The sequence below is a fragment of the Anoplopoma fimbria genome, chromosome 10 (genome assembly GCF_027596085.1).
Source record: "Anoplopoma fimbria isolate UVic2021 breed Golden Eagle Sablefish chromosome 10, Afim_UVic_2022, whole genome shotgun sequence".
In the NCBI taxonomy this organism is placed as follows: domain Eukaryota; kingdom Metazoa; phylum Chordata; class Actinopteri; order Perciformes; family Anoplopomatidae; genus Anoplopoma; species Anoplopoma fimbria.
The window spans coordinates 17,267,406-17,295,369 of record NC_072458.1 but is presented as its reverse complement, the minus strand read 5'-3'; the positions used below and the strand labels follow the sequence as shown (position 1 = coordinate 17,295,369).

General features: G+C 41.3%; 1 protein-coding gene across 1 annotated transcript in view; it reads left to right on the top strand.

Moving 5' to 3' along the window:
- The window catches only part of ptprua (protein tyrosine phosphatase receptor type Ua), a 174,574-nt gene that overhangs the window by 109,658 nt on the left and 36,952 nt on the right, over nucleotides 1–27,964 (top strand). Inside the window, exons 6-13 of the mRNA XM_054606668.1 lie at nucleotides 302–473; nucleotides 1,253–1,546; nucleotides 8,277–8,597; nucleotides 11,471–11,580; nucleotides 13,474–13,675; nucleotides 16,399–16,501; nucleotides 18,654–18,933; nucleotides 21,911–21,947. Of these exons, the coding sequence (XP_054462643.1) occupies nucleotides 302–473; nucleotides 1,253–1,546; nucleotides 8,277–8,597; nucleotides 11,471–11,580; nucleotides 13,474–13,675; nucleotides 16,399–16,501; nucleotides 18,654–18,933; nucleotides 21,911–21,947 (1,519 nt within the window). The remainder of the gene's footprint in view (nucleotides 1–301; nucleotides 474–1,252; nucleotides 1,547–8,276; nucleotides 8,598–11,470; nucleotides 11,581–13,473; nucleotides 13,676–16,398; nucleotides 16,502–18,653; nucleotides 18,934–21,910; nucleotides 21,948–27,964) is intronic.

Genomic DNA, 27,964 nt, shown 5'->3' with positions numbered 1-27,964 from the left:
CTGCGAACAACAACCCAGGAGGCCTGTGTCAGCGGCCTGTGTCAGCGGCCTCGCCAGCGTAAACACTGTTGTTACCGGTGACATTTATCAAGCATTTATTATCTTTGCCCTCGCTCGTAGCTAATTCCAACCCTCCTTTGTCCTCGTCTCAGCCTGCTTCCCCTATTTTTAATCACCCCAATAGACTTCAGGTAAACATGTGTGGTTAGGTTGCTCATTACTGCTTTTTCTCTCTCTCTCTCTCTCTCTCTCTCTCTCTCTCTCTCTCTCTCTCTCTCTCTCTCTGTGTATCGTCTGTCAGCGGAGAAACAGCGTGGTGCTGGACACATCCTTGCTGTCTCGCTTGAGCCATAAGCGGCTGATGGCGTCCTTCCATGTAGAGGCTCAGCGTGGGGAGCAGGACCTCTACCGCTGCATCACCCTGTCCACCAGGGGCGCCTCCGTCTCCAACTTTGGAGAGCTCATCGTCAGAGGTAAGCTAGGTTTAGGAACACGTGACTAATTGAACCAGTGTTTGGTAAGAGTTACAAGAAGTATTTTTTTGGTGGAGGTAAGTTCTTAACAAAACACACAGATGAGACTTATATCTAACGTCTTTCCAACTGCCCGACCCTACAAAATGCCAAAGTAACAAGTGTTAATGGAATTAGTCACCATTGATAATATCTCTTATTGTATATTCTAATAAATAATGTCATCAAATACTAGGTGTAGTCACTGTGTAATGTATTATCATGATATGAATTAATTTGATGTTCGCTGGGTTGATAAGGGTCTTATTATCCATCAAGGCCTTTTTTTTTAGGTGCAGAGAGGTCCGAATTAGTTATGCAATTATTCATGCAAATAAGCTCTTATTCTGCATCATTAGAATGAAAATTAAGGATTTACAGCATTCAAGAGTCTCTCTCTCTCTCCCTCTCTCTCATATACGTGATGTGATTAAAGGATTTTTATGACTCAATGCTCCAATCGAGCAGAAATAATGTTATTAAAACTGTAAAACAAAAAAAGAAGAAAAATCAATGGTAGAAATCATTGACTTATCCTTTGCTGGCATGACTTGGCTGTCTTGTGCAAAGAGAATACCAATGTTTGACGGTCTTTCATCAGTGTTTTTAAGTGCGGATTTTTATTTCAGTGCTTCAGTTTTCTAAGTATTATCAGTCAAAGATCAGCCAGACACTTCAGTCTCATATGTATATATATTTATTACATATACAGAACAATGACGATGCATTTTTCTTTCCAGTGCCCCCAACACCGATTGCTCCCCCTCAGCTCCTGCGGGCCGGCCCCACCTATCTGATCATCCAGCTCAACACCAACTCCATCGTTGGGGATGGGCCGGTCATTCGGCGGGAGATCCAGTACCGGGCCAGCCAGTCCACGTGGACGGAGACTCACGGTGTGGGCTCACTTACCTATAAGATTTGGCATCTGGAGCCGGACACAGAGTACCGCATCAGTGTCTTGCTCACCCGGCCTGGGGAGGGGGGAACAGGAGCACCTGGACCCCCTCTGACAAGCAGGACAAAGTGTGCAGGTGAGTCAGATCAAGCGTTGACAACAGTGCAAACAGGAAGTGCTAATGGCAGCTGCAGTGCCAAAACCTTATCAAGTTTATCCAGGATAGAAATAAGTAAAGGAAACATTATTAGCTTTCTGAATTTTGTACCTTTTAATACATTTTTGCAAGCGGCATGGCTCTAAAGACGGATGGATGATTACATTTTCAGATGGATTGCCATCAAATATCATCTAATCCTATGGTTAAAACATAGTAGTTCAATATATTTCTCTATACGACATGTTACCTGTGAAACTGACAACATTCCCATCAGCTTTGTGTTTATGCTAATTAGCAGATGCTATAACACTGTAAGTCTCTACACTAAGATGGCGACTGTTTGCTTAGCAACTGCAGATTCACACAGATCCTACATGTAGCGTGATTATGCACTCTTTGTCTTGCAAAGGCCTCTACAAACCGTTGGAAAGACTGATAAAGGACAAATATTTTGCATCAAAACTATTCATACAGAATTTGCCACCATAGCAGCACTGTTTCAATTAAAGGTCTGAATAGATTTGTTTAGGCAGAGGACCAACTACAGGGACCCTATTGAACCAGAGCAGCTTCTGGCAGGTGGTCTGAGCTATATTGCTGTATAACGTAAGCTGTAAACAATTTTATTGAGTTTTCTTTTAGCCAAATGCTCTAAGGAATTTGCCGCCAGTAAACAGTTGTGCAGTTTATATGTCTAGGGCTTTTATTGTGAAAGGTAAGAATTGAAGAAGAAGATCTGCTTTGCGTTTGCCTTTGTCAAGGTTGAAAGGAGTAATAAAGATAGATTAGGGAGACTTTGTGTTGTTTTACACTAGGGTTTGCTGTGATATGTCCACTTCGCACAGCCTGATTGGTCAATGCGGTGCTAAAAAAAATCAAATATGTTTTGAAAAAAATGAAGAATCTTCTCACCATGTAATATTTGGGATCTGTCTATAAACTTCTAAAAAAATATATACTGACAAATGAATCGCACAAAAAAAACAGCCCTGTAAAGGCCTTAAAGGTAAAACTGGAAAAAGTTGGCAGTTATTATTCATTCATTCTCCGTAACCTGCTTATCCAGTGAAGGGTCGCAGGGGTGCTGGAGCCGATCTCAGCTGTCAATGGGCGAAGGCAGGGTACACCCTGGACAGGTCGCCAGTCTGTCGCAGGGCTGACATATAGAGACAGACAACCATTCACACTCACATCCACACCTATTTAGAGTTATTATTATTATTATTTTCGGAAAACTAGCCTACAACATGCACATTTTCATTCATATGCAAATTGTGCCGTTTTTTTGTGTAGCCCAACTTCTCCTGAATAAAACAATATATGGCATGCCAAGCTAAGACAAAGTGGCAATACATAATTCAAAACTGAGCAAAGGGTTAAACAAATATTAAAAAGTAGAAGGTTTATGGTTATTAAAAGTTTTCAATTCCAAATACAGAGCATATCTAGTGCCCCCACACGGCTCAATATGACCACTGGTGAGCCGGCTGCTCTCAGCTAACAGGGCTAACAGCGCTAGCAGTTAAACAACAGCAACAGTGTTGACGGAGCTAACAGTGTTTACCTGGGGGGGACCAGACAACCCCATGCAGCCGGATTATGTTATCAGCTGTAACTCCTGTACGAGCTACTTCACTCTCTGTAGAGGTAGACGTTGCTCCTCTATATCTTTACATAGCACGTATTTGTGTGATGCTATATTAATGCCCTGATTGTATAGAGAACATTTAATAGTTGACTGACTAATCCAGTAATAGACCGAGTACTAATTATATAACATCCCTAAACAGAAAGTGCAATTGTACTTTGTTTCTTTCAAACTGAGGGACTCAAAGCAACGCTACACAACAACAAACAGAAGACCATCTGGTTACTCCTGCAGCAAACACTGTTTTCAGATTCTGTTCCCGCTCGGATGCTCTGAGATTCACCCGAGTTCTGAGCCGCTGCTGGGAGCTGCATCAAACTGTTCTGACGCATCGCTTTAACAACTTGTAGTTTGCCTGCAGCCACTGAGAACAAAAAGGTGTGTTTGTTGTTATCTACAGTCATTTTCATGCAAGACAAGGATTGTTTTTGCGAGTTGCATGAAAAAAACAAAACGATAACAGCAGATAAGGTGTGAAGATTTTATATTTGCAGCACCACACCCTTGGGATAATGACTGGTTTGAGCCCAGCTGTAGAAGTAAGTTCAGCTCAAGAGCTCGTTTGGTGTCGAGGTTCTCGTGTCGTGCAAGCAGAGGACAGGATCGTCTCGCCACCTCTCATCTGTGTTTTCCGTCGCAGCGCTGCTCACCCGGGTGAAAAAGACACCCTGTTGCTCTGTCAAGTAGACGGCATGACACCCCCTGTCACCTGCCACACTCTTTGATCCACTCTCGTCAGTGTCTTCCCACTTTCGCCCACCTACTGTCAACTCCCATTGCTCGGATGTGAAGCTTTATCCCCAGGGAGGCAGCAGACAACAGAGGCGCCGTGACACCAAACCCTGAATGAATTTGTCTTCCTAATGTGCCAAAGAGAGACATTTCTTTCAGCACAGTGACTCCCGTTTTACGGACAGTCTTTGAGTGTGACATTTCATACTTACTGGTGCAGAGGATTGCAATCCCATGGGCCATTGTTGAGGGTGGTCCGGTCCAGAAGCTAAGCGAATGATGCGGGATGGTGCTCCCCCCCCCCGCTTTTTTGTGTGGTGGGGGAATTCTGTCAAAAATCAATCACTTTCTAACCTTCTAACTTTCTAACCTCTGCCCTTTTGATTGGAAGAGAGTTGGTTAGAACGTGGTGTTTTAACCAGAATGACCGTCCATTCACACAGAATGACCAACCAGGGTTAAGACACATACTTTCTTCAAAAATTTTGAAATTTTCAATCATTGGAAGCAAGCTTACAATCAGGGTTATCCACATTTTCAAAGCTTAGGATATTTTTGATATTCTTTTTGTCCTTGAAACTTAATTTGCAAAAATACGTGTAAACTCTTTTTTCCACTTTGTTATATGTTATGCAATGGACAGATCTTTACATTTTCTGATGATTTCATATTGTGCCCACAATGTTGCACATGAATATAACTTTAGATGTATCCCATTTGTTTATAGTCACATGACTGAAAAACTGAAAATGAAAGTCAAATTACATAATAAGGAATCCAAAGTCAGAAAATATGTGTAGTGCATAGTCACACGAACAACACACAAGGATGAGAAGGTTTTCTCATCTGGAATTAGGCAGTATGTTGCTTTGTGACTGGTTATTCAAGTCTTGTCCTAACACTCTCTCATATACATTCATATGTGGGAAAATAGTTGTTCAAATTGAAAGGGGTGAGGTCAGAAAGTGATACATTTCTGACAGTTTGCCCCTGGCTAAAAATCAGCAACGTACTGTACATGAATGCTCATATACTGTGGCATTCATGCTTCCTGTCTCTTGAATACAGTTGTATTTAATATTTGCATGTTTTAAATTATTCTGATTGCCCACATTTTTAGTTTTCTAGGAAAATGGCTCAATTGAAAAATTGGCATTGAAATTCTTTAAATGTATTCATCTCAATGCTTCAATATGCTTATTAAGACTGTCCGTCAAGCAAGTCCAATGCTATGAATGCCTATGAGGATAAACTCTCAAAAAGTGTGTGCTGTCCCCCCCCCTTGCAAACTTTTAATTGTGTGGAGACAACAAAGACACAAAACACAGAGGACCAATTTTACTGAGGCTTTAGTGCTGGTTAGTCCTAAACCTTGTGGCAGAATGCCTCAAACACAAGGTGTTTATTTATCAAACAGACACAGCAGGCTGGAGTCACAGTTTGAATGTCAATTTAGAGCGTTTGCAAGCTGCGTCTCTCTCCTCACTGCACAGGCAGTTGTCTCCTACATTTCAAAAGTATACTCTATCCTGTAGGTCAAGGATTCTGTACTGCTTGTTGCTGTTGATGACATGTAAACAATCCCTGACTGACACATATAGCAAAAAGCACATAACAGTATTGCCAGTTGTATCTTTTTTTTCCCCCTAGACCAGTCTCTACTCCTCTTTGAAATCCATTACAGGATCATTTGTTAAGTATATTAATATTTCATGAAGCTACGGAATATCAAAATGATTTAGAGGTTACGTTTCAAGGAAGTAATTCCTGCAAAAAAATATGCATGTCAGTAGTCCAAACCCCCATGTGGTTTCAATGGTAAGTATCAGGGTGTGCACTGATAGTCCATCATAATTCCAACATAGCTCCTGGCAGGAGGGACAGGCCTCAGTGGCAGCTCACTGAGGCGGCTGTTAAAGATGAGGAGCATGAGATGAAATGTGCAGACCCGTAGGGACTCTTCCTCATTCATTTTTTTCTCTCTCCCCCCCCCCCCCCCACTCATCTCTTCTCCGGCCTCCCTCTCCCTCCTGCGCACCCCCCCCCTGCCTCTGGCTAATCCCTCTGATTAGGCTAATCAAGCTGAATGTCAGTTTGGGGTAGGACTGGTGGAGGACCGGCGGGTGGAGAGGACAGGACAGGACTTGCAGCTTGCTGTAATGATGAGTAATGGCAGAAAGTGAACATTCAGTTAGTGGGTCCCTGGTGGCAGACCTGGTTATAGCAGGATTAGAATGTATACAGGGCTGATGTTATATAGAAAAAAAAAAATGAAAAAATCTGACATCTGATTATATTCCCCGGTAAGGTTTAAGCTTGTGTCAGTATCGGCTGCGAAGACACAAATCAGCCAAACTCAGTTTCACCCTTTTGGGAAAGAGCAAACATCTTTCACATCAGCAAGGACATTCTCCTCTCTGTCACGTCTCTGTCCCCTCAGAACTGATGTCTCCTCCGTGACATTGCTTCATTCATATACGCCACAGTTTGTGATCTATGTGTAGTGAAGCAGCAGAGCTGTAGCCTGTAACCCCCCACCCCCCCTGGTTCCTGGCCTCCAGCAGTCTGCAGCTCTGCACTGCCAGTCTCTGTACCACGCTGAAGGCATCGCCCTCCTCTCGGTTTATCTGATGTCTCAGCAGGACACTTAAAGATCCGGGGCCAGGCTTCAGGACAGAAATACCCCCCCCCCCCCCCCCTTCGAGTTCTTGAAACTATACATTTTGCATGACAGGGACATCACGGCTTTCACACACGACAGTAGTAATTAGGCTTCACAAATGATTTTTCTGCAAAGGCAGTGCACCGGTCTCCTTCTGAACCGCCTTCATGTTATGGGAGATGGAAATGTAGAATTTTGTTGTTTTGTTGCTTTTTCAGTTACGTATGTGTTTCCTATTGATTCACCCCTCTGTAACCTCGTCGTGTAAGTTTGTAAAGTCAGCTGCAACTGTTTGCTGTCTCCCTTTCCCCATCAGTATTTCCTCTTTTAAGCTGCATCGGGAGAGATTTTTTTAAGGTAAAAATATGCTTGTCTTGTCAGCATAAATCTCAAAGTTGTGCCGCAACAGTGAACAGCATCTCATCTCCTGCAACTTGAAATATTTTGATCATGGACCACCATCCATGTATTCTATTTTGTTTCAAAGACTAGTGGCAGTAAAGTAGCCAGACATCTGTCTCCCCTGTCACGTCCTCTTGACAGAACCAGAGATGGTCTTAGGCTGGATTGGGATATGTAGTCCCTCCAGCATGCTCTGGCTCTCAGTTGGACTTTCCCAGAACACCTCCACGAGGAAGTGTCAAGATGCATCCTGATTAGAAGTCTGAACCAGCTCAACAGGCTCCATTCAAACTGACCTTCTGGATATCAGGACATCTTCACTCTCATCCTTCCCCTTACTCCAATCGTGAACTCATTCTTTCGGTCAAAGCTCATGGCCTTCTGAGAGGGATGGAGTTTAAATTGATGGATGGTGCAACACTTGCATGAATGCAGACACTGCACCAGTCAGCATATCAATCTCAAAGAATATTAACTCAACCCAAACTCAATCTGTTGGGTCAGCAACTCCGTCGCTCAACTTCTGACTATGAAGTTGTGTTACATTTACGTGCTGATAACCCCTAATGGGAAAGCAACATGTTAACATGTTGTTATGTAACCATCTGTTATGTGAAAGGTGTGTCTTGCAGAGATGAAACCAAAGATACTCATCACCAACTCGGCCTTCCCGCTAGATGTTTTAGGATCTTTCAGTTATTTGTTTTACTATCTGCAATTTTATTGTTTTAGTTTAAGCTCACTGCTCTTATCAACCTTATTTCCACCAGCAGCTGACTCCACAGAAAAACCTCACTGTATTCTATCTGCTCCAAAATGGCATACAAAGTTAGTGACTAGCTGCGAACGTGGCTAAAGAGCCAGAGTCTGTTCAAATATGTTGGTAGAGACCAAAACAGAGCCAAAAGGAAAAGGAATATTTGACTTATTTTTGTCTAATGAATCAAGCTTCTTGCAAATTCGTTTCGCAGAACTTTTATATCATTAGGATGTGTTTACATATGTTTATTTCAATGTTTGTTTTAATATTCCTTATACTATCTTAACAATGCATTCATTAAATAAAAAAATGATGAGTCAAATATAAAAGAGAAATCAAGAATACACGTCGGCAGATCTGAAATTTGTTGATCCTGAAAGATTTGTTGATCTTGAAAAAAGGTCACTTCTTAACTGCAACTTTTATACTTACCCCATTTGTCCAAAACGAATCTCACCGTTTGCATTTTATTGACGTAGATTCTTCTTCCCGTCCCTCTCAGAGCCCATGCGTGCCTTGCGGGGTCTGACGGCTGCAGAGATCCAGCCCCGGCAGCTGGCCCTCCAATGGGAGCCGCTGGGCTACAACCTCACCCGCTGCCACACCTACTCCTTGTCCCTGTGCTACCGCTACTCCATGCCCACGGGGGGCAGCGGGGGGAACAACGCCACCGTCAGAGAGTGCCTGTCCGTGGACCGTAACACCTCTCACTTCAACCTGAGAGACCTGCCACCCTTCCGTGCGGTCCACGTCCGGCTGGCGCTGGCCAACCCTGAAGGCAAGAAGGAGAGCAGAGAGGTCACCTTCCAGACTGAGGAAGACAGTGAGTGGGCGGTTTTTCTTTTACCCAGCGGTACCCAGCAGTAGACGGGACAAAAGATGCAAGGGTTTTTTACAAGGATGGTTTTTTTATGAATGCACTGAAGCATTTTATTGTCCTAGTTTCTCAGCTCTGGCTGCAGAACTTTTTGAATTTCTATCAGTCTTTTCATGCTCCCTCATGCTCAGATAATTATTGTACATTGCTTACACAAATCCATGCCTTTACACTCAAAAAAGACAAATATTGACTCACAAAAAAAGCTGGATCAGCGTAACTAAATGGAAGATCAGCCTTTTAAATGGAAACCACTGGAACATTAATCAGCTCGGGACTGTGGCCGGTAGCAAAATGGTAAAATGATTTTGCTTATCTTTGTAGTAATATTTTTCTGTGTACATCAGCAGATTAAGCACATTCTAATGCAAATTCCCAGAGAGTGGAAGTACAGAAGGTCAAACACTTATTGTTATGTGGAATAAGCAAGACTTTTCAATGTAATTGAATGCCTCTCAGAAATAATCTTGACCTGGTGGGGAGCGTGAGAGGGGAGGACGGCTATGATATGAAATTGGCAGCATTTAAGTATCGGCTGAAAAATGTAATATGTTTTTCTTTCAATTTTACAGCAACACCAAAACACCAAGCAGTGGATGATATAAGAAAAAAAAATAAGAAAAACTTCATTATGAACACCTACGAAAAAACCGTATCGTGGGCAGGAGGATTTTAATTTACATAAATTGAATAACATGAAGAATGTAGCTTGGTATTTCTTCACCCATTAGATTTGACTGGTTAGAAAGTGACAAGTAAAAACACACGTGTCAAAAAAACAAGCCGTGATTGTCCCCATTTTAGTTGATATTTTGAACGTCAGCACCAATGGAAAGTTTTCTTTTGAGCCACTGAATGCCAGTCTGACAGTTTGACAATCCCCAATCCCCCCTCTCACAGGGAGAGCCGCCATCACCATCACAACCTCAGTAATTGAGCCGCAGCTGCTGACAGCTCCTCCTGCCTGTTTCATATGGGCTCAACAATCAAACACCGGTGTAGCACTCTGCTTATGCTCTGTCTCTGCTGCTTCTAGAAAGCAGATTTGGCTGTCAGGGATTCATGGGTACCGCAGGATTTTCGTCTGGCGTTCTTTGCTTACCACAGCTTCAGCCTCTGAGGCAAACAGACAGGTCAAAGAAGTTTGATATTGCAGGAGAGGAGCATTGCGTAATTCAGTCACAGCTAACACACAAACAGAGACATCTCTCTACTGCCTTTTTAAGAATACAAACTCAGTCCATTTTTTTAAGCTTTGTAAACATAGGAATTAGAAACATACAGTGATGTTCAAGCACTAGACAATTTTTTTTTTTTTGTCATATATGTAAAGTAGCATGGAGCTTATGCAGGCCTTTATTTCTAGTGGTAATAATGACATTGTACGAACACAGTTTTGAAATATAGGCAGTTTTAAACAATCCTACAAGTAAGCCAAACATTTTGAAAGAGACAAGAAAAGAAAAACATGAACAGTAACATTACCCAAAATATCTGTTACCATCAAACTTTGTTGGAATTTTTCACGACTTAACAACATCATCAGCTAACATGGGTCTTGTGGCATTGTCTTTTAGAGGGACTCTGTGTCAAAAATCTAATTGTAAAGTTAGCTTCAAATCATATTCTTTGGTAACCTAAATAGTCATGCTTAAATGAGCAATCAAAGTAAAAAAAAACATCCTTCAGTATCTGTATCTGTCATTTAAACAATGAATAATTACCAGGACAGTGTGGATGTGGTTTGATCAGATTTGACTTAAAGTGGCCAACCTGGATATAAAAGATCAGGATGATCATCAGACCAGCATTTTTTGGTAACTTGATAAATGCCAAGATGATAACTATCTAAATAAGGACCAAGTCTTAATTTGTATATGTGAGGTTACACAATCTTAAATTAAACGTATGGTCATAAAATATGATATCATGCAGCTTTTTTTTTTTTACAAAAGTAGGTAATGAATTGAATAATTATGCTGCTATAACCAAAAATGAACATTGCACAATGGTAGTTATGCACACTGAGACAGTCTCACTTTATTAAGGATGGTATTGCTTGAGCTTTCATTTCCTGTGCCTTCTTCAATTCATACATTTTAAAATGGAAATGTGATTCACTCAAAATAGATGCAGCGAAGTTTATTTTTGGATTCCTTTCAGGTGAGCAACTGTGTTTTTTTCACTTCCTCGCACAAAACTATCAGACTTAGTATTAACATATTATTTAAGACTACTCTCTCAGCGTGAGAGCTCTCTTAATTCTCCTTTTGTGAGATGTTAATGCTAGAGGGCTGTTATAACCAAGTGTTACCACAGAGCCAGCAGCCCACTGTGAATGATAATTTATTCTCAGTGTTTAGTTTACCATACAGCACTTGCCACCAAAAAAAAATCCTTTAACGAGATGCATCTCACTAAGACAAATGCAGAGAGGTGCTCAGCCAGTTCCCAGGCTGGATTACTTTGCCTTTTTACTGTCAGTAAGGTGCTAAAGAAGAAAAATTGACTGTCATGCTCCAGGACACGGTGCTCTGTTATCAGACAGTAGAAGCCAGAATCTCAATTCATCCTGAGGGCTGAGGAGGCCAGTCGGTACACCGTTTCCTTTCATCACCTCTCTTCTGCTCCGTCTCCCTATTCCCTATTTTTTTTCTTTTGGTCCACCTCCATCCCTCCTTGGCCATGTGGCTTTTTTCGCTCTGTCAAAGATGTTTTCACCGCCTGGTATTCCTGCGCAGGAGTCCATTAACTTGAGACCCGGGCGGAATGTTTGTTTCAGAGAAGGTTGTTTTTTTTTCTTCCTCTCCTTGCTGTAGTTCCTGGCGGCATCGCTTCAGAGTCCCTGACCTTCACCCCGCTCGATGACATGATCTTCCTCAAGTGGGAGGAGCCAGTGGAGCCCAACGGTCTCATCACGCAGTACGAGGTAGGACGCCTTGTTAGTCGTGAACGATGCGGCTGTCCTTTACATCAAACACTTATCCTCTTCAGGCTGAGGGTGTTATTTTCCCCCATGTCAATATCTATTTTATTCATCCTCCTTCAGTAGAATGATGACTGAAATCAAGGATGTGTGTTCTGCTCACTCTAAAGACTGTACATCCCCCCTCTTTGATTTTCCCCCTGGCTTGTTTTTTTCTGGTCCTTGCACAAACGCTGGTTGCACACATGAGCCTCAGCCACTAGAGTGGGGAGGACCCACTTTTCACAGTTCATTGGATTTACTGTACATGTTCATATGGTAATGAAGCTGAGGCACAGACTTCAGGCTGTAATTACATGGGGGACAACCACTCTAATTACTTATTTGCCTAAGAGATGCCTCCACAAGGGGGCAATTTTAAATGTTTCTAATTAATTATTGATGGCCCCATATCAACCATAGACCTTTGTAGTATGGGCTTTGGAGCGTTTTCTTTAAGTAGATGTGAAGACCCACTCGCCTGATGGGGAGTGAAACTAGTTTCCATTCATAAAGCAGAAGAAGCCTGGAAACTGAGGAACCAGGCAAGGAATTGAGTGGTGCTGTAACATTGCTCTGCATACAGATGAGTCGCCCTCATCTCTAACCTCCAAATATTACTGCTCTGAATGTACAATACTGTAGTTCTGAGGCTGATGCCATTACAAACAGGCAAAGACAATATAACTCGATATATGCTTGTTATCATGGGAGTTTATTACCACATAGGCGAATTTGCCTCAATATCATATACCCCAGTACGATAAATCTCTAACAAGCTTAAATGGCTCTATATTAGCCATGCTATTACTCTGGCTCTAATACACATACATAGTTTCAGGTTGACTTTGTCAGCATTACATTAAGGGCTTGGGCTCGCCTTAGGAAACTAATAGGGAGAGGGGAAAAAATAGCGACAGAGTTACGTTAGTTTAAAAGAAACAAGACAAGCGCAATCATCTTGTCCTCCATAAGTCATGTCCCGTAGTTCTTCTATGGGTTAATCAATAACAAATTGTACTGACGAGTCAGTTTATCTGGACCATCCATCCATTTATAGACATATTCACTTTCCGTTTCCAGTTTCATCTGCCCTTCAAAACGTTTCTCTGGACTGTAGGAGTGAGTTGTAGCAGAAGACAGAAAACCAACATTAACAAAGAAAAGACCCCAGACAGCCGAGTCAGGTTCAACTTCTAGCTCTAAGGTCGCACTGCTATGTGAACCACCACGCTGAAGTGCAGCCAAGAATGACGAATGGGCAATTTTACAAGAAGCCTGGCTGATTTCCTCAGTTTTATGAATCTTGATCTACAGACTTAAAAACATCCATCAAATTGCAACAAAAAAGCAATAACCTCATGCTGGTCTTCATTCATACTTTTAGTACTTGTTGTTTTTTCTCCAGCTTTAATTTATCAACTAATCCTGATATTGGTGTTAAATCAGGCCAGCTGTGCTGTATAACGAGGATATGCCTACCTGAGTCTGATTATCAGTGGCTAACTGCAGCGTAAGATGTATTAGCTCAGCTCTGTGAGACGACATTTTAAGATAAATTGAGAGACGTTTCTTGTGAGAGAGCCTTTAAATAAAATGCCATCTAAATTCAGACTTTCAGCAAGTGTGAATAATAAGCCATAGGCTGTGTGAAGCATATTACGGATAGTCTACAGGCTTGTGCAGTAAGATTTGTTCTGACTTAACAATGGTTTAAATTAAGGAATACTTACTATGATCTGATTTGAACGCTATTTTGACCGGGAGGGGACTGACTTGGCACAGTTCCTCAGAGCTGCTCCCATGGTTGTAAACGTTTGTTTAAATCCAGTGTCATCTTTTTCCCCCTGTTTCCAGATCAGCTACCAGAGTATCGAGTCCTCGGACCCGGGCATTAACGTGCCAGGTCCTCGTCGTACTGTGTCCAAGCTGAGGAACGAGACCTACCACATGTTCTCTGGCCTGCATCCCGGAACCACCTACCTGGTGTCAGTCCGAGCCCGGACCGCCAAGGGGTTTGGCCAGACGGCACTCACCGAGATCACAACCAACATCTCTGGTGAGACCTTGTGCAGACTGCTGTCCCTGTTATGGTTGGTTAATTCTAGTAGTGTTTAGTTGTGTGTGTGTGTGTGTGTGTGTGTGTGTGTGTGTGTGTGTGTGTGTGTGTGTGTGTGTGTGTGTGTGTGTGTGTGTGTGTGTGTGTGTGCCAATAATGACACAATGCACTTACATGCTTATGATGCATGCTGATTATGCGGACATCATGAGAGCGCCACTTTAAAGAAAGGAATAACCAATTTTCCAAACAAAAAGTATGTTTGTAGCATTTGCAGACAGAAGACTATGTAATGACTTGTAATTCCCGTCTTTTGAAGAGCTTTTGAATTAAATTACACATAAATTATACCAATTATCTTCATTTTACCTCAGCCAAACAGCTGATGTGCTTTGCTTTTGTTTGATGATGATAACAGACCTGTATTACAGTGAACTACAAATGTTAAGCTCGAATGAATTGGGTGAAAATGACTTTGTTCAGCCAACTTCTCTGCAAACTGAGTCTGTGTTTGAACCATTCACACGCGACGTTTGGGAGTGAAAAGGTTGCCGGGATGGATCTTGCGATTGGTCTGGAAAATGTGTCCGTGGGGAATGTGAAACACTAATAGATATCTGTGAGCTGTTTCATTAATTGTGTTTACTCAGGGGAAACATCACATGCTATTGTGATGTTTTCCCAAAAGAAAACGTCTGGGACTAAGTCAAGTGTGTGGATGATTCCTAAAAATCCATACAGAATTTCTAGGAAAAAAATAGACTTCCCAAACAGGTCAGCAGGCATCACTTCCTCCTCTTTTCTTATTTGTGTATCAGTACAAACCACTTGTTTGAACACAAACACACATTAGAACCTGAGTAGATGCTATTCCAATATTTTTTTGTGTTGATCAAAAGCTTCAATCGACTTATGTTTATATCAATCTGTCAATAATCTCTAATAGCCATGTGGATTTTGACTTTTGTGACTCAAAGGCTGAAATCGTTTGACATTCTTAGCTGTGAAAGCTGTATCCGTGGCTGTGCTTTGGTTGTCATGATTACGGCTGACACATCCGTTTCCATTGGATGTAACGCTATCTGCATGCAGGGGTTGTATGTGTGCAGAGAATTGATATGGTCGTGCTGGCTGTGCCTTGCATTGAAGCTTTTGTATTATTGGACTCCTGTGTTCTGTTGGTGGCAACTCGTCCATCACGGCGGGTTCAAATCCCGTGAAGCTTTACGCCGCTGTCTTGTCTAACGTTAACAGGAGCAGTGAAGAGCGGTCGTCAAAGCACAGCTAGCGTAGCATCACACAGTCAACCGCAACTGCAGCCGTACTCCAAACAGTATCCACAGCCAGACAGAACAGCTGCATACGGTCGCAGCCAGCAGCTGCATACGGTCGCAGCTCGGCCTTTGTAGAGCAGCAATGAGCAATAAATGCGGCACGTAAAGTGTCACATCATCTCTCCTTTCTGTAGTTTTCTAAAGAACGTTTCCCTAAACTGGTTGTGTACACACTAACTGTTGCTATGCATCGGTGGGGTGCTTTTTGTGCACAAACTAAGCTCATTAAATTGGCAATTTTTGATGTTTTATTTCTTATGCTGTCTTACATCCTGAGCAGCTATTTGAGCTTTGCACTTCACCTCCAACTGCTGTAATAGTGGGTTGTTGTGAAGGATGATATTGAGGATGCAAAACATGGGGTAAGGTAAATTATGGGGAAAAAAAGGTTAAAATATAGATTCAAAATATCTTAAAAAAGGTATCTAAACACCAATCATTTTAACTGAAAGGATAAACGTAAGTCCTTTATTCGTCCCAACTCTGTAAATAATGCCGTGTGTTCTCTATCCCACCTTTCTTTTTTCTGTACCTGTTCCATCTGGTTGAGAAGGTAGCCTAAGTAGGCTAACTGCTGTCGAGGTATACTATTCATCCAACGGTATCACATGCTCTCTCTTGGCTGAGCCGTCCTAGTGGGAACCCAGCTCCTGCACCGATTGACGCAAACATGAGAAACATGTAATGTTAGCCTTTTCATAATTCATGCTTGGATCCAACCACCTAACACTCTCCGGCTCAAACACTCCTCGACGCCCACTATGTATAATGCAGACCTCTGTTTTTTTTTTATGCAAGCGTGAGTGTGTGTTCTTTCCAATGACAGCTATTTTACAGCGAGCATTAATGCCCGGCATCAGTAGCAGAAACATTTCCGATTGCATTCGGCAGGCTTTATTTTTTTTGTTCCAGGATAACCATTTGCTTCACTGCATACTCCAGTTAATTCACTCCCTGTAGTAAAACAGAGACGGGAACACTCAACCTCATTGTCCCCCGAGCTCCGCTGAGGTTATGCAGCTTTGAGATCCGTCCTAATTATATTATAAGGGCCTCTTGTTTTCTCTGTAGTTGGCTGCTGTTTCTAGTCATCATCAGTCACTGGCGCTGTGTGGGAGGCCTGCACACACTACAGTACACAAGGGACATGTGCGGGTAATGAATAAAGATAGCACACTATGTTTCGTGTAGAGGTGGAAAGATCACTTAAAACATCGGAGAAGAAGTGCATCTACTTGTCTTTAAGCCTAAATCTAAACCAAACATATTTGATCTTTTCTCTAGGAATGCAAACCTTTAAATGATTCTGTTTTTCCTCCCACAGTATTTCAACTATTTTCACTCTGCCCTAACTCTAAGCGGTCTCCCCTACTTCATTTCTTTTCACAGCCCCGGTGTTTGACTATGAAGACATCCCCTCTCCGCTGAGTGAGTCGGAGAGCACCATCACTGTGCTGCTGCGCCCTGCGCTGGCGAGAGGTGCTCCGGTCAGGTACAACTAATACACTGTGTCCGCTCCCACGGCAGCATTCATTCAGTGCTCTTCTGCCCTTTGATATTTAAAGCTTCAGTCTAAATGAGTTCTCTAGGCTTGAAGCATAGCAGATGCCATTTTAAGTACTAGAGGGGTACATTGATTACATGGAATCTATTCCTCAATAGGTTGAGCTATCTCTCTCTCTCTCTTTGTACAGCTTGAGCTAGTATTGAAACAATCACCCCCCCCAAAAAAAGAAAGAACATAAATATCACTCTCTCTATCCTGAATCCTGACTCACCATGTCAGACAGTTGTGGAGTGACACCACATGCCAACCAATCACATGTTGACTGGTCGACAGCTGTGTCACTGTAATGAGGAATCAGGGTTGAGAAAAAATCGGATCACTACGCTTTGAGGAAAAGCTGAAAAAAAGAAACTCCAATTCTTTCTCAAAGAATGACTTTCTCTTCGTCAAACATAACAATGCGAATAGGAATATATATGTTGTGTGACATATGAGGCTTTGTTAAAGACAAACAGTACAGTATTGAAGTTTTATGATATATGTTTTGCTTTTTGATGTTGTTAACGATAATGTTTGGTGTCATGGAAGGACATATGACAGAACTTAAAAATTAACACACTAATAAAAATGATCTAGGGAGTTTTAGTTTAAAAAAAATAAATAAAACTATTAAAATGTACTTAGATAATAGTAGTGCAGTGCCCAACACAAGCATGTTTTGAATGCTTGGTGGTTTATCTGCTTGCAGCTTTCTTGAGAATAGTGAATTATGTTACTCATTGTACCCGAAAAAATAACTTTAAAAAGGCCCCATAACCAGTTCAAAACTATGCAACTCAACTGTATAGTACTTACTTTGTACTTCTCCTTCAGAGGGAAACATTGTAGTACTAAATTGAGCTGAAAGAGAGAATGGTTAAATTGCAAATTCAGATTTTAAGCACGAAACATATAATAATGAAAATATCTAGAAACTATTTTTCATTGAACTAACCAGCATTATAAATTGAAAGCTCCACCTTGAACAGACATTTAGTAATATTAAGGACATTGTGATGATAATGCCTCCCTTTCACTCTGCACTTGAAGGAAAAAAATATGAATGATTTTCTGTGCGGTAATAATAGTTTTTTTGAATAGTTAATAGTTTTACTTCAAACATTTTAACTACTTTTAATAAAAGCTTTAGCTTATAAGGTTTGATATGTTTTAATGCGAAAAATGTACTGTTTAGATTCTCAATATGTGGTTGCATTGAAACCGGCCCGGACGTCACTTAAGCATACTTCAGTGAACCCATTATATGAGCAGTCTGCTGGATAAATTATACGAAATTGTGAATCATAGTTCAGAAGTGAAGAAATATATATTATGCATCCAGCAGCAAAAGTGAACTGCAGACGACATGTTGGAGAACACACAGACAGACAGACGGATGGACAGACAGACAGACAGACAGACAGACAGACAGACAGACAGACGGACGGATGGACAGACAGACACACAGACAGACAGACAGATGACAGACAGACAGACAGACAGACATGACAGACAGACAGACAGACAGACAGACAGACAGACAGACAGACAGACAGACAGACAGACAGACAGACGGATGGACAGACAGACAGACAGACAGACAGACAGACAGACAGACAGACAGACAGATATATCTTATAGAAACTTGAGCAGTCAGGCAATCAGACAGGTCGTAAATAAGATAAGATAAAATAAGATAATCCTTTATTAGTCCCGCAGCAGAGAGGATAGTGCAAACGAGAGACATAGTAAAAAAAACAAGATCAAAACTTAAATAAGTAAATAAGTAATAACACAATAAAGTTAAAAATTAAAAATCCACAATAACTAAAATATTATATATACAGACAGAATAATTGTTGTATAGCACAGTGGATTGCAGAGATTGCAGATATTTTGATATTGCACAAATAAACCGCCAGGTAAGCCAAACGAAAAAAGGAACGGGAAACGAATGAATCTACACGTTACAAACATTTATCACAGTTTACAGACTGACTCCCTGTCATATAATAAACAATCAAGGTTGTTTGGTCAGACATACAGTATGTATATTCATATGACTGTACAGTATGATAACTTTGTTGTCCTCCTGCAGTGCGTACCAGGTGGTGGTGGTGGAGGAGGATGGTTCCCGACAGGTGAGGAGGAGAGAGCTGGGCAGTGTCGACTGTTTCCCCACATCAAACTCTCACAGCGAGGCGCAGGCCAAAGGGGCCCCACACTACTACACGGCTGAGCTGGCCCCCAGCAGCCTGCCCGAGGCCACGCCCTTCACCGTGGGCGACAACCACACCTACAACGGCTACTGGAACAGCCCTTTAGATCCCACCAAAAACTACCTCATCTACTTTCAGGCCACCAGCAACTTCAGAGGGGTAAGAACTATTAAGATGCCTGACAGGGCTTTTGTTTTCTGGAGCTCAGACACGTTGCTTTTATGTTCCAGCAACCTTGAGAGTCAATTTAGATTTGTGTCGAGGAAGTCAGGAGGCAGTGTGCTGGAGGCGCTGTGAGAGAGAGGAAGCTGTCCTCTGTTTGAACAAGGCTTTATTTGTTACAAAATGATGTAATGTATGCAGTTTTAGGAAGGCTTTGGGCTGATTGTTTCCTGGTAAATCTTTGACTTGTTGCATCAATTCTCCAGAAAAAGTCCTCTAAAACACCCCACAAGTCAATTGGCGAATTAATCTTAACAGCTTTGAGGAGATAATAACAATATGTGCTCTTGCATTTTTTTGTCCAGTTGTCAGATTCCCTCATATTTCAGCTCTTTAAAAAAACCTTTTAAAAATGATTCCCTGGAGGTGAAAATCAAACACTGCCTCCCAGGCTTTAAAACAACCTGAAAAGGAACATCTTGAGCAATTGGAAAAGTGACTGAAGCATGAATAAGAACTTTGCTGGCCAGTGTGCACAGAAGCAGTAAAGGTAAATGCTGTTTAAATCATTAGGCCCATATGGAGTTTATGTGCATCTGCCTGGCTGCAGCTCCTCATCTGGATATCAGTATGTGATTCTTCAGCAGATGCATCCAGTATCCTCTGGGGGCTGCAAAGTGGGCCTCCAGAGCTATGGAGAACCACAGTCACCCTCTGGTCCAGGTCTGATTTGACATCAGCAATGAGCTTCAACCATCATTTGTGATGATTTTCCTTTAAAACCAAATTAAGTTTCTGCTGTTGACTCGCAGCTCCGAGCCAACACAACAAACTGAATATTATAATTCATGTTGATCTCATCTCTAATATATTTTCTAAACTATAGTTCCGTTTCAGGAGAGAAGGGCCGCTCAGGGAGGTAGAATTTTATTTTTTTGACAATTACCCTGGATAAATGAGATGTATGAGGCTTATTTGGGCTGCCATTTAATTGAAACAGTATCGCTTTGGCAGATGTGTCTTCAATGTGGCTTGAAAGATGCATTATTGGTGCTGTCAATTTCCTTTTAAACACCCCAGCAGGAAACAACGCACACTTTTCCACATATGTTTTCTCCCTATCAAGTCTGAAGGACTCATTATGTAGATAACTGCTATCTGTTACACTAAAAATTAATATACCAGCTTGCTGATATTTCCTTTTCAACCCTCTGTTGCGTTTATCATTACTTATCATATGGGATTAACTGTCACTCATCCCAGTTTTTACTCACTGGATAAACCTGATGCATATTGGCTGGGTTCTAATCTCTTTTTGATCCAGCTTCAGATTTAAAATACTCAGATTCGCTAAGCTTACAGATCTATTATTACATCTTTTATCCATTCTTGTCTTTTCTTTTTTTTTTTATTAGCAAAGAGTTATGAACAAATTTAGACAGTGCTGCCCACCTCTTTTACTGTATTACATGACAAATGGAGAACAGAATCACTAATGTTTGTAAGCTAAGTGGTTTGTAAAAGGCAGTGTCTGTACTCAAGGTACACTGAAAGGTATCACTCATAGTGACAAATCCACAGAGAATTGTCATCTTACTCTGCTGTTCCACCCGGCTCTACAAAGCACTTTAGCATCTTTTACTTCTACTTTGCTTAAGTGTTATTGTTCTTTCAACCCTGTCTCCAGCAGCAGGCAGGTGTTTTCTGTGAAGAAAAGCTCTGATAAACACACTGTACTGTACCTACTCCACAGTAAATACCAGGAAGTTAGAAACTAGCTGGTGAACACAATTGGGCATTTATCAGCTAAAGAAACAGATATTTAATTGAGGAGTTGGTGGAGACCAAAAATAGAGCTCAAAGGAGACTGAATGGGAAGCAGATCATAACAATTTTAGGGTAATAATAATTTTAGGGTAATAATACTGTATCTCAAGTATGATTTTCTGAATCAGGAACTGCAGAATATTCAGGTGTGCAGGGTTAGAATGCTTTTATTTCAATGTGGTTGATACATTTAATACAATTCATAGCGTCTCACAATTTTAAACATTAACCAGGCTAACTCTCAAATCTGTAGTATTAATGTACACTCTGACAAGTTTTTTGTTATTTATAACTTTCCCATTTACTTACAAACTTTGTAAACAAAACCCCATTTGATTCTGTAAGGGATTACAAAGGATTCAGAATTGAAAGGCCGAGACAATACTGAAATCGAATTTGATAAAATGTCATCGAAATCCACCCCAAGGATGAGCGATCCAATATGCTGGATATTCCTCGTCTTAACTAGATTGCAGGTTCAGCTGCATTAACATTCCTTTGACAAGCACTGGTGTCCGTTTCAGCAGCCAAAAGCCCCCCTTGAGAGAGGACAGGATGACACATATGACATACTACCTGCTGCTGCTTTAATAACCCCCGGGTGGGAGTAAATATGACTTATCTGTCACTGTAAGAGATGAGAGGAGATGAGAATCCACTCGAAACAGATTTCCAATTAAAAAAGCTAATTTGGCAACCGTTGTAGGTGAAAGGTTTTTGACTCCAATCCCAGAGCACAGATTAGCATAATTGCCCATAAAGGCTGATTTAACTTCCTTAAATCCTAATTTGGGTAACATGGCCCTCTTTCTCTGGGATAGAGGTGGCTGTTTTTGGGGGTGGGAGGTGGAGCCAATCAGTGGACCCGAGTGGGAAACCTCAAATGGTGGAGAGGAGCAGAGGTCTCTCATATTACAAGTAGATGTCATCCACTTGGAAATTTCAATTATTTCGACCACATTGCAAAGGTCTGGGTGACTTTGCCACACACGGCCCCCTGAGTCGCATGTTTTAGACAAGGTCATGGATTTCGACGGACTGACTCATAATTAATCAACTAGTTAGTCGTTCTTTCCTGCTAATCACTGTGTCTTCGTGGTACCGAGCCAAATGAATTAACTCAGCCTTTTTCTTCTTTCACTCACAGGAGACCAGAATTAACTGCATTCGGATTGCCCGCAAAGGTAACACTTGTTTTCCTTTTCAATTTTCAAAGGTGCTCCACGGACATTTCCACATCAATAACTCATTGTCGCATTAACTTTGATTCGGTATAGCTCAAACATGACAATCACAGAGGCTATCTGCTGGCCTCTTCTTTTGTGCCTTTTACATTGTAAGCTATCCAAGTGGATTGGTGAATAGATGTACAGCACACAGAGAGCACAAAACAAGATGATGGTGCTCTTCTCTTAGTGCAGATGGAGCCTCAACTGTATGGCGATTCCAAATATCGAAGGCACTATAAGTTAAAAAGTGTCACACACTGACATTTGTAACAATGCAAATAACAACATTTTATGAATAGTAGTCCCAGGAACATGCTTAACTTGTTCAAGAAGACCAATGGCAGAAATCCTGTAAGAGAAATTGCTCTGAGTTACTGTACAGATGCTAGTGTAATGGTAGCTATAGCCGAGAAGCTTCATAATATAAGATAATATAAGATAAGATAATCAAGGATTATAAAATAATCCTTTATTAGTCCCGCAGCGGGGAAATTTGCAGGATTACAGCAGCAGAGAGGATAGTGCAAACTAAGAGACATAGTAAAAAAACAAGTTAAAATATTATAAATAAGTAATAACACAGTAATAAATATTTAATAACTAAAAAAAATAAAAAATCCACAATAGCTAAAATATATATACAGACAAATACTATGATAAAATACTTGATTTACTGTTAACAATGGATGGTCATACTGAAGGTGTAATACATTTAACTGTGGAATATGATTAGTGTGTTGGACGACACTGTTGACTGCCCTTGAGTCGTCCATATTAAAGCCCACTAACTTTTATTCACTTATGAGCTTCATTGTTAACAAAAATGGGATTGCAGGGGACGCTAATGTCGGCTTTACAAATGGGGTCCTGCTGCAAATACATTAGCAGTCAGACAGGATTTTAAAAAGTCCCTTGTTGAAGCCTTTCATCTAAAACCACTTACTCTGAGGTAAAAATGAATTTGAACTTTGCAGTCATCATCTTAACCCCGTCGTATTTGTAAGATCCGCGTTATAATATCTCAGAGCTACTTTGTGGCTGTATTCGCATTGATTGGAAGATTCTAATGGATGATAATGATTGCAATAGCTAAGATAATGAGGTTATACTGGGGACTTGTTCTGCATCTCTCTGCTCATGTGGTTGCCCCACGGACTCCTTTATTAAAACTGTGTCTTGCAGTGTCGTATCCCCATGTCTCAGCAATTAAGCTGCTGCAGAAAAATGCTATCATTGTTTGTTTATGAGGGTATGAAAATAAAAAAATAATATCCTGAAATCGCCACTGTTGCAGCACCAAGGTGAGACAGAAACCCCAGACTTTCTCTTCCCTGGCTAACTCTCTGGGTGATCATAACCACAGGAGGATATATTTGCGGTTCCGTTGGTTTCACCCTCGTGGTTCGGGGTGCGTGTCACAGACTTCGACAGTTATCCTGGCTCAGGCGGCTGCCTAAGAGATTTGAAGCGGACTTAGTGTTGTTTTTTGGGCGCCGCAGGGGAAGAAGCCCCCTCTGCCAATCTCCCCACACTTGAGACACAGGAAGAGAGGTGAAAGCAAACATGTGTCCGTGTCCTCTCTCTCTCTCTCTCTCTCTCTCTCTCTCTCTCTCTCTCTCTCTCTCTCTCGGTTCCTCTTGAATCACTGACACTGACATTTTGGCAAACCCCAAAGGCTCGGATGCCTTTGAAATCCAGATTGCAGCAACGTATCCTTTTTTTTTTTTTTTTTTTTTTTTTTTTTCGCTCCGTGAGAGAGGAAGCGACCGGGGGTGTTTGCTTGAGAGAGAGACACAGATAGAAGGCTCTCAGTTCAAACAATAGGGGGAGAGGGGAGAGAAATGAAGCTGCGCCCCCCCCCCCCCCCCCTCTTCCTTCCTCCCCCCCACTGAATTATATCTGAAGTTTGTAGTGCTCTTGAGAAAAGGTGGCAGTTAAATTGGATTCCTCTCCCTGAACTCTTTCTTATCTGAAGTGCGATGAAATCAAAGAATTCTGCCTTTGCTTTTGTCTGCCGGCATGTCACGTCCACGGACGAGAAAGGTTGCAAGTGTATTTATAGGAGCCATTTTTCTACAGTAGTTCTGCATATATATATATATATATATATATATATATATATACGGCTTTGGCAGGCAGGCCCAGAGGACATGCTGATGTGACTCCAGAGGTGCCACGGAGGTCCCGTTAAGACCGTTCCTGGCTGCTTTTCATTTCCTTTCACCAGCTTCCCACGCACACAGATGCTGCCAGCTGTGTTCACTGGGACACCTGGCCCCCTCGCCACCCGGGTGCTTTTCTTTGTTGTTGTGTTTGTCCTCAGATGAAATATGGCACAGATTATATGACACGAAAGAACAGAGAGATCATGTTACTAATCAAATCAAATCGTCTTGAACGGCTCACCATTCTGCGACAAAAAGCAGGCTTTAATTCATGTCAGCTACGCCGCTAGAAAAGCATCACATCGACAATCAGCCTGTGCAGCGTTTGAAAATTTAGCTTAAAATCTATGTGACATTTGAATGAAGTGGCCCAGACCTTTTATTTGAAACCAGCTTATATTAGATGAGTGGGTTTTTCAAATGTGACTCACATTTTTTTTTTTCTTCTGAGCTGCCCTCGTTTTAATTTTCTTTTGATGTGCTGTTAATTCTGAAATTGCATGATGTACATTTCCTCAGCCCTTACAGCATAGTTATGCCACACTCGCCATTCTGCTGCTCTGAGAATCTTTTTGACAGAAATACAAATGTTATTAGCTACTTCTTTTTATCCGTGTTGAGCTACTGTCGATGACTCCAGCACAGATGCTGTTAAGACCTTTCTTGAATGCTTTTTGAAGAGGTCAAAACTCCTGCAACACAAGATCAACTTTATTGTCATACCAGCACATTTCGGCTCATGGCCTCCATCAGAGTCATCATAAAAACACATGGCAAAGAAAATTCCTTTTGTAATGTACTATGTGATGTTATCCCTTTCGGATCTACTTGCAGAACAACTGCTGGATTTTGGGTTTTTTTTCTGGTGCAGAGAAATTTAGTGTGATAACCAATTTCTAAAAATGGCCCTTAAAGCAGAATGAGTCACCCAGCATGATTTGTGTGATTATGGCAAGTCTGTCAGGCTGCATTGTCTGCCAGGAGCTATAGTCACCACCAATCCACAGCTTATCACGCCAAACTCAGCATTCTGCCTCAGTGTAAAGGCTTTTATTTTCTTTCTCTCTCTTCTCAGCCACACTGAAACATAGACAACCTTCCTTGTGAAGCTTAGTTGCTTTGTTAAAATACAGAAATGTTGTCCGATTCAATTGTGCTGGCAAACTCGTCAATCCATGCCTGAGACCCTTAAATGATTCCGTCTCTCTGCATTTTGTTTTATTCCCCACCTTATTTGTTTTCTCATCACTGAGATGGCCTTGTTAATGAATAACACAGCTGCCAGAAGACTAATAATGCTCCTACAATTCATTCTTACTTAATAGCGATTTTTCACCTTTTATATATAACACAACAGGGAGCGCAGATGATTCATAGAGGGAGATTTCATGCTCTCGGCTAGCTGAGATGGGGAATGCAGACAGAAATGCACTGAGACTGTGACATATGGCTGGGGGGGAAATAGCTGCCTGAATGAGACCATGCATCAGTTTGCTAAGATAACCAGTGTGTCGTCTCACCCGAGCCAAACATGTTTAGCTCCCCTTTTCCAGAACGTTGCTGATATCAGTGCAATGAAATAGTGTGAAATAGTGCCCGTCTCACATACTGTGAAATAATAAGTAATACACAACCTTGGTGACGATTGTCTCTCCTGTGAAAGCTCAAACTAGTTTTGCGGCGACCTTTAACACACCTCAGTCCCTCATGGGTGAGTCAGCCCGGTGCATTTAACACCGCAGAGTGTGAGGCTCCTTATCCTGTCAGTGCTCTGCAATCACCATGCCCAGATTACTGTAACAGACGCCATCGGATCCACAACACCTACAAGCTTTTTTGTATCCATCGATGGTCGCATATTATATAAATTAGACTTGAAAGTGAGCTGCAGTCTTTGAAGTATCACTGTGATAGGTTTTATGAAAATATTATCTCCAGGCAGCTCAATGCACGAAGAGCTATGAAGAAGCCTAACTCTGTACGAAAACGACTTTTCCTGGTAATTTAAGTATTTCTAACAGGGTGCAATCCGGGGTACCGTTACAACAGGTTAAAGACACAACATGAATGCCCTCCATAAGGCCTTCAAAAGATTCTCTTAATGGAACAAAATAAAAGCAGTGTCCACTTTGAGGGCAAATCAATGTCAATATCCGCGAGTTCAAATAAGACCCAAGCATCCGCCTGTGTAGAGGTCTAGCACGGTATACAGGTGGTTTGCAATCCACCACTAAAATCTACTCCACATGCATATTGTAAATAAATATGTGCTTTTTACTCCACCATATCTCAGAGTTAAATATTGTACCTGTTAATCCACTAGATTCTTTTGACAGCTTTTATTTACTTTTCAGACTGTGCAGACAGATGAAATAGAAAGCATGTTAATAGATTTTCGAAATACAAAAATTACCTTACATTGTGTTTCTTTTGTAAATAAACTGGAGTCAAATTGCTCAGATTGATTTAAATCACTCCATCGTTCCTTTACATACAATGTGTGTTGGACAGTCAAACCTCTTGTGACAAACGGCTTAAAGAAACTTTTTGATCTTAATTGATTAAAACATGATTGGTTCATATTTATGAACCAATCAATGGCGGCTGTGGCACACGAGGTAGAGGGGTGCCACAGCCGCTCATCCCGTAACCACAAGGTTGGTGGTTCGAACCCCTCTTGAGTCAACGTGCCGAGGTGTCCTTGAGCAAGACACCTAACCCCAAGTTGCTCCCCGGGCGCTTCTTAGCAGCCCACTGCTCCTCCGGGATGGGTCAAATGCAGAGAATTGTAATTTCCCCATTGTGGGACTAATAAAGGCTTAATCATCATTAATTAATCATACTGTTGTGCTTATAGAAGTTAACAGAAAAAATGTAGTTGTATATACTATGAACAAGTAGGTGGACCGGGTCAAGGATCTGGAGCCATGGTTAGAAACCACTGTTTGTACATTAACTGTTTGCTAAGTGAGTTCCCAAACTTGAATCACTTTACTGGAGTAAAAGTACTAATGCCATACTGATGAAATATTCCACTACAAGTAAAAGTCCTCCATTCGAAACCTTAGTCAAGTACGTTATTATCAGCAAAATGTACTTAAAATACTTAAAGTAAAAGTACCAGTGCACTAAAGTGTTCCCTTTCAGTGTTTTATTTTTATGTCTTATGTTTCAGGATATATATTATTATTGCATTAAAATAAGATAAGATAATCCTTTTATTAGTCCCGCAGCGGGGACATTTGCAGGATTACAGCAGCAGAGAGGATAGTGCAAACAAGAGACATAGTAAAAAACAAGATATACAAGAAATAACACAGTAAAGAATATTAAATAAGTAAAAAAATTTAAATCCACAATAAATTACTGCATTATGTTCATCCCGCATGTTTTAAGTCCTCTATATACGGTTGGTTAGTTTAACCTTCAGCAATGCATCATATTCTATAAGACCATCGTATGTTTGTGGTGTCTCTGCCTTGTGAGAACTGCGATTCTCTCTCCCTTTCAGCTTTCAGCTTTGTAACTGTCCATTTTCCAGCTGATCCAAGAGGCTTTATTTCCCTCAAAAAGTAGGATCATTTTCTCAACACATAAAGGAACACTTCAGTCTTCAGTTTATCACAAACATTCCAAATCAACACATCATGGCATGAACACTACTACGTGCTAACAATCCCACAATGCCATGCACAACATTTTATAGCTGTGAAAGTTATTACCTTCACCTGTCAGTGTTGATGGTGCAGAAGGATGAGTGTTTCAAGCCTACTTGCATAAAAACTTGCATTTATACACTTCCATTAG